This window comes from Hevea brasiliensis, chromosome 13 (assembly GCF_030052815.1).
Source record: "Hevea brasiliensis isolate MT/VB/25A 57/8 chromosome 13, ASM3005281v1, whole genome shotgun sequence".
NCBI lineage: Eukaryota > Viridiplantae > Streptophyta > Magnoliopsida > Malpighiales > Euphorbiaceae > Hevea > Hevea brasiliensis.
In genome coordinates, this window is record NC_079505.1 from 87,992,045 (window position 1) to 88,003,211 (window position 11,167).

The 11,167-nt window shown below is 36.1% G+C and overlaps 1 protein-coding gene and 1 pseudogene across 3 annotated transcripts; both read right to left on the reverse strand.

Annotated features, from left to right (window-relative positions):
- Window positions 1-3,990: 3,990 nt before the first annotated feature.
- LOC110637407 (uncharacterized protein PAM68-like) lies at window positions 3,991-4,736 on the reverse strand (annotated as a pseudogene).
- A 291-nt stretch (window positions 4,737-5,027) lies between these two features.
- Window positions 5,028-8,346, reverse strand: LOC110637406 (DUF21 domain-containing protein At5g52790). Of its 3 annotated transcripts, none has more exons than XM_058132750.1 (13): window positions 8,058-8,346; window positions 7,884-7,960; window positions 7,708-7,791; window positions 7,509-7,622; window positions 7,314-7,400; window positions 7,025-7,164; window positions 6,851-6,938; window positions 6,679-6,752; window positions 6,296-6,423; window positions 5,940-6,208; window positions 5,777-5,823; window positions 5,421-5,694; window positions 5,028-5,346 (listed from the first exon to the last, which is right to left on the reverse strand). In XM_058132750.1, the coding sequence occupies exons 1-13, from the start codon at window positions 8,236-8,238 to the stop codon at window positions 5,296-5,298; spliced, it is 1,614 nt and encodes a 537-aa protein (XP_057988733.1). In that variant the 5' UTR covers window positions 8,239-8,346; the 3' UTR covers window positions 5,028-5,295. The 3 variants fall into 3 exon arrangements, with proteins under 3 accessions (XP_057988733.1, XP_021643185.2, XP_021643186.2); XM_021787493.2 differs by having other exon boundaries at window positions 6,296-6,480; window positions 8,058-8,340; XM_021787494.2 differs by having other exon boundaries at window positions 5,940-6,199; window positions 6,296-6,480; window positions 8,058-8,339.
- Window positions 8,347-11,167: the final 2,821 nt, after the last annotated feature.

Consider the following 11,167-nt stretch of genomic DNA (forward strand, 5'->3'; position numbering starts at 1 on the left):
CACTTTATAGTGGGAAAATAGGTCCCACATACCTCTTTTCATGTAATTTAGTGTTTAATGGCTTATTAGGGTTAAATTCCTACCATAAGATAATTTATCTCATGGATCCTTCTTTGGTTTCAGTTTTGTGTCTTACTTTTGCCTATCCATATAGTCAGTTTGTAGCCACTGTTTGGCCACACTTCCTTCATGGAAGTTGTTCCCTTATGTCTTATCTTTATTTTTCCATTTGAATCATGTCAATTTGATTTTTATAACTCAAGTTATGGTCGGGTAACCATAACTAACTCATTTCTAGATTCTGGTTCCCTAACTGGGCAACTTTTGGACTTAAAGTTTACCTAATTAATGGAACATGTTGTAGTCACTTTTAGGCATAGTGATCTTCATAGAAATTGTTGCCCTATGTATTATGATCACTCAAAATTTTTAATCACAATTTTTCAAGTTTTGTGGAGTTATTTATGGCCAAATAACTGACCTGGGCTCATGTACCCTATGCCAACAGGAGCTCAGTTCAGGACAGTGAATGCAGGTCACTTTTTGAGGTTCTTACAAGCATAATTTGAGAAAGTCTCTAAAATAAAGTTGTAGCCCTATCTCTCAGGTTTCTGGAAAGGTATGGCTCATATAAATTGGATTTTTCTAGTGAGAGTTATAACTAAAACACTGTTCTGGGGTCAAGTGAAGTTTAGTCAGATTGCAGGTTTTGATGCAGTGACTTATTCTAACTGTTTGACCTAGTTCTCTTATTTTATGGGTTTTGGTCAAAACACCAATTTTGTAGGTCTATGTCTTGTGGACATTTTTCCATTAGTTTTATTACATTTAAGTTCTTGTAGACCAAGTTATGATCATTTTGCCAAAACTGGTCGGGTGAGGTTAGGTCCAGCAGTTTCTAGGTAACCTAATTCTGGATAGTTTTGTGACCCAACTTGGGCCAGCAATTTGGTTTAGTTTTTGGCATTTCTGGGTTCAGTGGTCTTCATGAAAATTGTAGCCCTATATCTAAGCTTTTCAAACTTCAATTTCCTTGTTTCTTACTACTATCTATGGCTTCCTTATAGAGTGGGGAGTATTTTTTGTGAAGTGAGCTAATTATTTTAATAGGTAGAAGCTTGGGAAATCAAGCTTGAAAGCTTGACAACAATGGTCGAACATGGAAGGTAGCAGTTGACCATGGGAGGGAAAGAGAGAGAGAGAAGAAGTGGAGGAAGAAAAGGGTTGGTGGGTTTTGTCTCTAGTGGTATATATATATTTTAAATTTTGTACTTTAAATTTTTAAGTTTCCTAAGCTTTTTCTTTTCTTTTTCTTCTTCTTTTCTTCTTCTTTTTTAGTTCAATTCATAAGGTTTTTAACTTATGTTAATTTTTATTCTCTCAAATTTTTAATTTTGAAATTTAGGTCAAAATTCACCTCTGTGGGTGAAATGACCAAAATGCCCTTCATGGTGCATATTGGGTTATTTTTATTATTTTTGCACCAATTTATAAATTCTCTAAATTTTTCCTATATTTTCTTAATATTTATTCCATCAATTTATGCCTCCTTACTATAGTTTAAGTGTAGTTCCAAATATTCTGACTGTCCGAACAGACATTAGTCGTCAGAACAGTAAAATGTATAGACCACCTACGGTGAGGGCGTTACAAATTTGGCTAAGTGTCCTCCATCAAAGTTGTTCCTTATTGTCTTAGCTTTAATTCACTTTTTGAATCACTCCATTCGGAGTTTTGTAGCCCATGATATGCCTATTTTTCTAAGGCTAGCCGGATTAGTTCAAACCCATAATTCTGGGCACTTTCTTGGTTTTGGCAGTTTTGGTGTGCTGAATGCAGTTCACTTTTTGGATGGATTATGGTGAGAATTTGGGTTTGTGTTCTTCATAAAAGTTATAGTGCTTTGTCTCAGCTTTCCATCGGTATAAAATCTAGGTCATTTGGACCTTACTACACCAAGTTATGGCATTGTTCATTTGGTCATTTATGTACAGTGGTAATGTGCATTACCCGGATTTGACCTAATTATTCACTATCTTAATGTCATTTTATAGGCATGGTTTCTCCATGAAAATTGTGGCATTATGTGTCTACTTTCATATCCAATTGGTCTCATACCAATTGGGGCAGCAGAATTATAGTTTTGGTCCCTGAAAGGGACCTAAATCAAACTGCTCAAAAGTGAACCCTCACTAATCCGAATTGCCTTGCAATTCTCATTACTCCAACACATCCCAATTGGTCCCAATTGACCATTTCTAACCTCAGTTAGGTTCAATTACATCAATTAACCATTTCCTTTAAATTTTCCCCCAATTTCAATGGCACCAAGAACCCTAATTTCTCAATTTGCTTCAATTCATGAAATCAAAGTGTATAATTTATATCTACACACTCATTCAAGCATACTTACACATTTAATTCTACTAAAACACCATAAACCCGACTATTCCCATGGCTGCCAAATTTCTCCTAAGTCCATACATGAATAAATTTCCAAGTTTCTTTACATAATTTCATCAATTTCAATTATATTTCATGTATAAACCATGCATATGGTGAGAAAATTGGCTTACCTTATTCAAGCAATTTTTCTTCTTCTTCAATCTTTAATTTCCTTCTTCCTTTTTATTCCCAGGTGGTGTATCTAGGTCTAAGAATGTGATTTTGTGTTGGAGTTTAAGAAATTTATGGGAAAAAACTAGAGAAAATTAAGCTTTCTAAGTCTAAAAATGGTGAAAATAAAGAGAAAATGAGAGAGAGATGAGTGAGGAAAGTGACGGCAAAACAATGGAGAAGATGGACTTTTAAATTTTCATTTTGTTTTTTATTTGTTTAATTATCTTTATCTCACTTTAATTAAATTAAAATTAAAATTCTTTATTGTATCATGCTTACATCACTTAAGTGATGTCATAAAGATTTCTTTTAATTTTCTTTTCTTTTCTTTTTCATACACCTTTCCTCTTTTATTTTATATTTTACAATATTAATTTCCTATATTTTATTGGACATTTAGGTCATAAGTCACCTTTAAGGGTGAATTGACAAATTTGCCCCTCGCCGGTCTGATCTAATTTTTCAATAATTCAGTGTTTCTTCCGAAACTCTAATCTAATTATTTGACCTACCTATCAACTCTTTTCTGTGATTTTCTCTTCTCCACTAGTTTCGCAATAATTCTTAGGACTGCTGTGTCACAATGTCCTGTTCAAAATTAGAGTTGGGACTGACCTCACGGTCACTTCCCGGTAAGGTCAGCCATCACTGTAACCCCCGACTCATTTAACATTTTATGCTTTGTTTTTCTTATTTATACTTAACCTTCTGGTAATCACTATTTATTTTCATTCATGGCTTATCTAGGTGTCTTAAACTTGGTTATAATCCTCTTAATTGTCTGGACTGACACCGGTCGCCGAAACAGTGAAATATACCAGGCTATGCATATAGGGGTGTTACAAAAGCTCCCTCGGTATGGTGGGACAAGTGAGGACACTTGTGGTGGAAGCTGGTGGGCCACAAGGCCCTAAGGCAGTGCCCCAGTGATTCCGTTGGACGTGGCGAAAAGCTCCCTAAAAGATGGGAAACACGTCTCACATCGGAATGGGAGTGGAAAGTAATGATATATAAAATGGGGGAACTAATCACTAGAAGCGCCTTTGGGTGGAATGGCCTGGAGAGTTCGAAGAACTCTGGGGTTAAGCATGCTTGCTTGAGAGAAATCCTAGGATAGGTGACCTCCTGGAAAGTTCTTCATTCTACCTATAGGACAGAACCGAGATACTTATGGCTAAAGCGGACGTTGGAGCCTAACCGTTACATTAAGTCTCTGTCTGATAAAAGATGGACTCATTTAACACTATTTGCACCCCAATTCAACATGGGAAATTAAGAACTCACAATGAGGCTAACGATAACGAGTGACTTGACTGACAAGTGAAAAGGGTTTGAAATCCTAAAACCAAATAGGAAAAACAGAGATGACACTTATCTCAAAAAACGAGAGGTGAATTATTCTAATTTATGTCAAAAAAATTAACAATTATGAATAAAAAAGTTAATCCTTCATCATACATTAACGCTTGATAACAAGGGGAAAAGAAACACCGTTTAGATAACATTGGTTGCCGCCTCACTACTTGCTCTCATCTTCTTCCTTCCACGTCTCAGCCCAATTCCGCTGGGCCTCTTCAAGCCCAAGTAATGAACCCTTCTTGTTAGGATCCAAACTTGTAGATAAAGCTCCGTAAGCAATCCCAAGCGCTGATGTCCCTAGCGTCAGGAAAGTTGTCGTAAAGGGTAGCCATAAAGGCACATCCCAAATGCCTTGCTCCTTGACCGTGCCAAAAAACTTTAAGACTGCCAAGCAAGGGCCATAGGAGCACCCACAGAGACCAAGATTCTCTTTGTGATCCTATTAAACACTTCCTTTGGTATTTCGTCATCATGGTCACTGTTGTTCTGTTCATTAATGTTGCGAGTTCCGTCTTCTGTCAAAGGTGGTTTGCTGCTGGCAAAGCCTTTGGCATTTCCGTGTAGCTGCCATTTTCTTGAAAGGTCGTTTGGGTTTCGCAAGCTTGTGGGGAGGAGAGTAGAGATTTTTGGGTTCCAAGGAGAAGGCTTTGCTAGGTAGAGAGGTGATTTGTGCGAACAGACAAAAGCATTCATGTTTCTTAAGCTCTATTTTGTTTTTTGTCAGCCCCATATGTGCCTGTCCTTATGGCTGGCTATCTTATCCGAACGCAAATGAATGGTGCTCTGGCTTGCGATTAATTTCGTGAGATATTTCTTGGTTCAATTATTAAGCTCTTGTATTTATTTTCCAGGTAGACATTGTATATGATAATAAATTGATATAGAACCTTTTTTTAAAAAATAAATAAAATGTAAAATATGAAGAGCATTGCATTGTGAATTGAGATTTTTATCCGGTTAAACTAATTTATTGTAGATTAGGGCCATTTTGAAAATAGAAAATTAAAAAAATAAAAAGGGAAATTGGGGTGGGGAAACACTGATTGATAAAGAGTTGAGGATCCCGTGGATGCATCAACAATTGACCAAAGTTACAACTGAATAGGGCAAAGCAAACGAGGGACAGGCAGCGCATCCGCTAAAGAAACTACTTGTCGTACGATAAGGAGAAAAAAAAAAAAGATCCCCTGTCCAGCTTTGAAGCGGCACGTCGTTACAAGGCAAAATGACATTTTTATCCAATAATATTCTTGCATAAGTGAGATTTGCATATTTTATTCTCTGCGACTAAACCAACAAACCTTCCAAAAATAACAATCAGTACAAATCCTCAGGCCTTCTCAGCTTCTCATATGATTTTCTTGAAACCTGCCAAAAACTTAAATTTAGTTTAGTGGAGATTAAAAACATACAATTATCGTAAAATTTATGTTAGTGCATACCCGGTGAGAGGATGGTGAGTAATGCGCAGCTGGAGAATTGGGAACAGATTTTCCAGGGGAAGCTGATAGAGTTGGTCTAGCCAATGGAGAACAAACATATGGTGGAATTGGAGAGTGCAGTATGGGAGTATGATTGCAGGAGGGTAGTGGACTTTGATGATACGAAGAAACTGGGGAAGCCACAGGAGTCCTCCATTGAATATGGGAAGCTGATGCTGCTATGGGAGACCTCTTTAAGGGAGATCTTCGCCAATCTAGCATATTAATTTTTATCCTTTCAAGGTACAAGAGGAAAGAGGTTAAATAAATTAATGTATTTGAAGCATAAAAGACAAATTGAATTGAATAGCCCTTACTTGTTGTGAACATCAACATACTCATCAGTCTCATCCAGGATTTCTTCCTGCAAGAATTGAAAATCTTGTTACTAATTACTCATTAGACTTTATTGACAATGCGGGTGCACATTAATTAACAAATTAATTAGCAACTATAATTAAGCTATTATATATTCATCACCTGCAGCAGTTCCTCCATGACGTCTTCCAGTGTTATGATGCCAATGACTTCTTCATCTAAAGCTGAAAGGGATTCCAAATCTTCAATTGGAAGATTTTGATTTTGGCATTCATTTTTCTTTAATTTTGGGTGCAAAAGATCTGTTAGATCTCTCGCATTATCCGGCATTGGACTTTCAATTTCTGTGTCACTGGAGTACACAGATGGTGAATGTATACAGATATTCAATTGTTCATTCTGACCAGGCTGATGAATCATCCCTGAACATACTAACGATATAGAGAGAACTTAGAAGGAGTAGAGTTTTTTTTTTTTTACAATAAATAAGAAAAAAATATGTTCTCAAGTGATTCTACCTTTCATATCTGCTTTTCTTTGTTTTGAATTTGGATTATTGTTCGTCTTGAAGATGCTACCATTGGTTTTTGTTTCTTCTGCAATTTCCTTAACATCGTCCTTACCCTTGACAACAACAGCCATGTGGCTGTGACCAATTTGAAATTGATTCAATATATCATAAAGAGGCAAACGATCATGAACCCTATCACAAATGAAGATTAGTTATTATGCAAACCTACAAGTTGTGAAGTTGCTGTTGTGTGCATTAAACAGATTATATAGCCATTTGATAAAAATCAGGAACAAGGAGAAAATAAAATTTGCCCGCCAAGAAAAAAAAAAGGAACATAAATTTCAAATATGCAACCACAACACCGCCAGTTCTTTGTTAATTTTATACCTTGGAATTTTCCTGATGGTTGTCTCTCTTATAGGGGTTTCATCTTCCGGGCGGAACTTGATTAAATTCTTCACCTATGAAACAAAAAATCATTAATTACTGCCTTAATACATGTTTTATTTTCAGAGTCTAAGAGAAGTATTTTACTATTTACAGTTCCTGAAGTGCTTACCAAAATCAGGCCAATGATATTTGCTGGATTTCCTGAATAAATGGGAATGCGACTATGTCCCGTGCTTATTATCAGCCCCATTGTTTTTCTAAGGAAAACAAATAATTAAGTATTGATCAGCTGATACGAGGTATATATTAATGGAAATGCTGCAGAGACATAGTGAGGGCATACTCATCAAGTTTAGAATTTATATCAAGTGAAAATATTTTAGGTAAGGGTGTCATGGCATCTTTGGCCGTCTTCTGAGTCATATCTAAAGCTCCAGTAATGATGGTGGTTTCGTCCTGTGTCAATTCTCCACCTTTTCCTGCCTAGCAATTAATTAAAACAAGAGTATATCAAGATTTTGTCTCACTTTCAGTTCCTGAAATTTTGTCATTTTGACTAGTTTAATGCCTGTTTAATGGAGCCATTAAGTAGGTCTTCTTATTAGTTAATCTTTGCTTTCTGGTAAACTAACCTCTTTTCCATGCATGCCAACCAAGGTCTTCAGCTCTGCCCTTCGCAGAAGTGCAGAATGCTTTTTCCCAAGGATCCAATCCAGCAGCTAACAGAGAAGAAAAAGCAAATTACGAGTATTTTTGGTCTGCAATTAATTCCTTTACATTAAAAAAATTAGTAACTGATTTCCACCTTCGAACAAAAGCATCTATACCTTGCTGATCGGATAAGCTAATGGGAAGAGGACTATAACAATCAACCGAACTATTGCAGACATTCTTGCTCCAACACTCAATCCATAACGAGAACAAACAGCTTGAGGTATAATCTACAGGAGAAAATATAGAAGAAGGCATTTCAATATGTTAAACCCCATATTTCAAAATAACTTGCAAATATAAGATTTGAATTACCTCACCAAAGGCGAGTATGAGTGTGACTGATATTAGAATAGCACCCCAAGCTGGAAGAAGTGCGTCGAGGAAGATGGGCAGGGCCTTATGAATTCAACAAATTAAATAATTCAAAATATATTAATTGTCTTTACGTGAAAAGTTTGAAAGATTTAACGTTACAAGAAATTATATACCTCCATTGCCAGAGCATTGCCTATAAGGAGCGTACACAACAGCAAATGCTGATTCTTTACAAGTGGCAGAATCTTCTCTGTTATCAAGAATTTGAGCATAAAAATCAGGGGGTGTACATCTAGCTTTGGAAGGTGATGAAAATATGCTACAACGAAGGCTAAACGTCTACCCACCTGCATTCTTGCGGTCTTGAGGCTGACCAGCTTTGATGAGGACCTCAAGATCAACCAGGCTGAGAGACATGAGTCCTAGTGTAAGGCCAGACATGAGGCCAGCAAAACACACTAGAGCCACACATATGATCAGATATGTCCAGAACATGGGCTCACAACACGGCACATCGCTTGCTGCCATTCGCTGATGGATCAAACCGATAAAAAATGTCAAAATCTTGGATTGGAGCAGATGCGACAGAGGGGTTATACCGGAACAAGTATGAATGAGGAGAGCTTTAACTGAGGATGTTGGGTATATAAACAGGTGCCTACTGATTAAAAAAAAGGGAGGTCTCTGTTGTATTAGTGGATCAGATACAAATAGAACTTTAACTAATAAGGCTGTTAGTAAGAATATATATAAATAAAGGGCACATAATAAAAGTGCATCAGATAATAAGTGAAAATGGGGGAAAATGACACCGACTTTAGCGTCATTAAAGTTAAAACTCTAAAGGCCAAGATGCAACTGCCGAAAGTCAAGCCAAGACATTCGTCAACTACTACCCTATATAGCCGTTCTGAAAATGAAGGTGTTTTCATAAATCATAATTAGGAGAAAGATGAATAAGTCTGTGCTGAAACAACTGCCAAGCTACTTGTACCCTAGATCAAATTGTTCTTATTTTTCAATGGGGATCGCTCCAAAAGCTAGACATACACTTAATTGTTCGCTAGTAGCTTGCTGGTATGTATAAATATGTTCTTTCATTAGCAACACTTACTCCAAGATTTAACATTTAGTTGAATCTACAGTTGTTCTCCTCCTAAATTGATATGTATGCTGTTTTCCCGTGTGCCAAGGCCATTTCTCTATCTCCAAGAAGATGCTCTTCTAACATCTGTTCAGGGCTTTTGCGAGGACTTTGCTTTTGATGATGTATTATGAAATCTATATCTAAATTTGACGATGATAGTGCTGCATATATACATATAAAAATGAAGCAGTTGAAAGTGTACACACAAGAGGCACATCTCTTATTAGTGTTTTCTGAATGGATTTTGCAGCGTGATTACGTAGTGGCATATGGCCGTAGGGTGCAATTGATCAAATTCAAATATTTTATTGATAGGGTTGGGTTACAGAAACAAAAACCGACCTTTCCAGAGGGATAAAATTGAAATGAAAATTCAAAGCAGGGGAAGCTAAATGAAAACGGTATTTTAAATGCTATTAGAACAAAGAAGTGCAAAGTTATGAGCAAAACTTTTATAATTGAAATCGGTGAAAATGATCATATCAGAGGACTCTCTTTCTGATGGGAGACAGTAGCCAAACTTAATCTGTTAAGATTGGCCCAAATTTATAGGATAAAAATGGTAAACTTTAGAAAGATTTTCAGAATATTATATTAACGTAGATGCATGAAATCATATATATAGATATATCACAGCCATAAGGCAACTACTTTTGGGAGAGTTTTCATGCTTGTGAATGCTAACGAAAGCCCAAATGATACCAAGAAAAAAAAACCTAAAATAATTCTCGGCAAGTAATATTACTCTCCTGTCCCATATGATGAATTATTTTATGTTCAATAATTGCCACCTTCATTGCGATTTCTACTGTCACGTTACGAACTGTACTGGTAGTCAAATAAATCTAATGATAGCTTACCAATCAAAAATTTAAGTTATATATATATATATATATATATATATATATATATATATATATATATATATATATATTATCCGATCAAAGTGTATATATAAAATTGTTTCTTTCAAAATCATAAATATAATTAATGGAGATTTATAATATATTTTTATTTGAATTTCATTTCTCTGTACATGGATTTAATAAATCAAGTCAGCAATGAATACTGATAATTAGTCAATTATTGAGTAGTAGTTAAACAACTTCAGCAGAGAAACGAAATAATGCATGTATAATTAATAAACGCACATTTGACCCAAATAAATAAATAAATCAAAACAATTTTTTTTTTTTTTTTGCCGAAAGATGATTTCATTGGAAAGCCTTAAAAAGGTAAGGCTGGGATTACAAAGTGATATTGAGCTAAAGGATTCAACATAAAATATTCATCTTGTATAGCCTTAGCAGCTAAGAGGTGGGCTGCCCTTCCTATCTCTTTTAACAAAGGAGAAGAGAGAAGATGAAAACTCTTGAGCTAAGAATAAAACATCATGAACAATTCCTTGAATCTTTTGAGGAACAAAAGCACCCTTGAGACTGTTTATCACTATCTGGGAGTCGCCTTCTATAATAATATGTTGAAATCCTTTACTTTTAGCTAACAAAATAGCTTCTCTGCATGCTATTGCTTCAAGAATGAGGGGATTAGATATACCTGAAATTTTCTTGCAAGACCAGGCTATGGGGCAGCTCGAATGGTTTTTAGCAATTACAGAGATGGTTCCCATATGCTTCTGAGATCTTGTTGTAGCATCAAAGTTGATCTTAAATGCACCATGGCAAGGGCCAGACCAGAATTGTCCAATTGCGTCAACAGATACATAGTGGAGAGGAGCTTCTTGGGCTATGAAGAATTCATCATGATGATATGAAGTTGCTGTTAATAGTTGTTGAAACTCCAATGGCTGGTCATTAAAAACTAGTCGGTTTCTATTCTTCCAAAGTTGCCATAGGATAAAAACAAGAAGAGATATTAGCTTGTTAGCTTGAGGGTGGTTGTGAACGGGTTCACACAATTTAGACCAGCAGTTCATCATAGATTGCCCATTAAGGAGGGAGGATCTTAATCTAAATGGAGAGTGCAGCCAGACCTTTATTGCTTTTGGGCAGGCAAAGAATATATGCCTTAAGGATTCTTTTTCTCCACAAAATCCACAATCTTCAGAGATGTCCTTGAATCTAGTCTTTAACAAAGTTTTGGAGGGCAAGCATTCCTTCAGAAGGCTCCAAAGAAAGTTATGTAATTTCGATAAAAGGTAAATTTTCCAAATACTATGCCAGAAGCAATGTAAATGAGCTTAAGCTAATGGTCAAGGACCTGCAGTAGCCTGAGCCACTGTGGCTAGTTTCATTTGATGCGCTAAGTGGTACCCAAATTTGACCAAGTAACAACCACTCTGAGTATAAT

Coding starts and splice junctions, on each gene's coding strand:
- LOC110637406 (XM_021787493.2), bottom strand. CDS start 8,238: ATGGCAGCAAGCGATGTGCCGTGTTGTGAGCCCATGTTCTGGACATAT. Junction 7,792..7,883: donor GCAATGCTCTGGCAATGGAG/GTATATAATTTC, acceptor TGAATTCATAAG/GCCCTGCCCATCTTCCTCGA. Junction 7,623..7,707: donor TCATACTCGCCTTTGGTGAG/GTAATTCAAATC, acceptor TTTCTCCTGTAG/ATTATACCTCAAGCTGTTTG.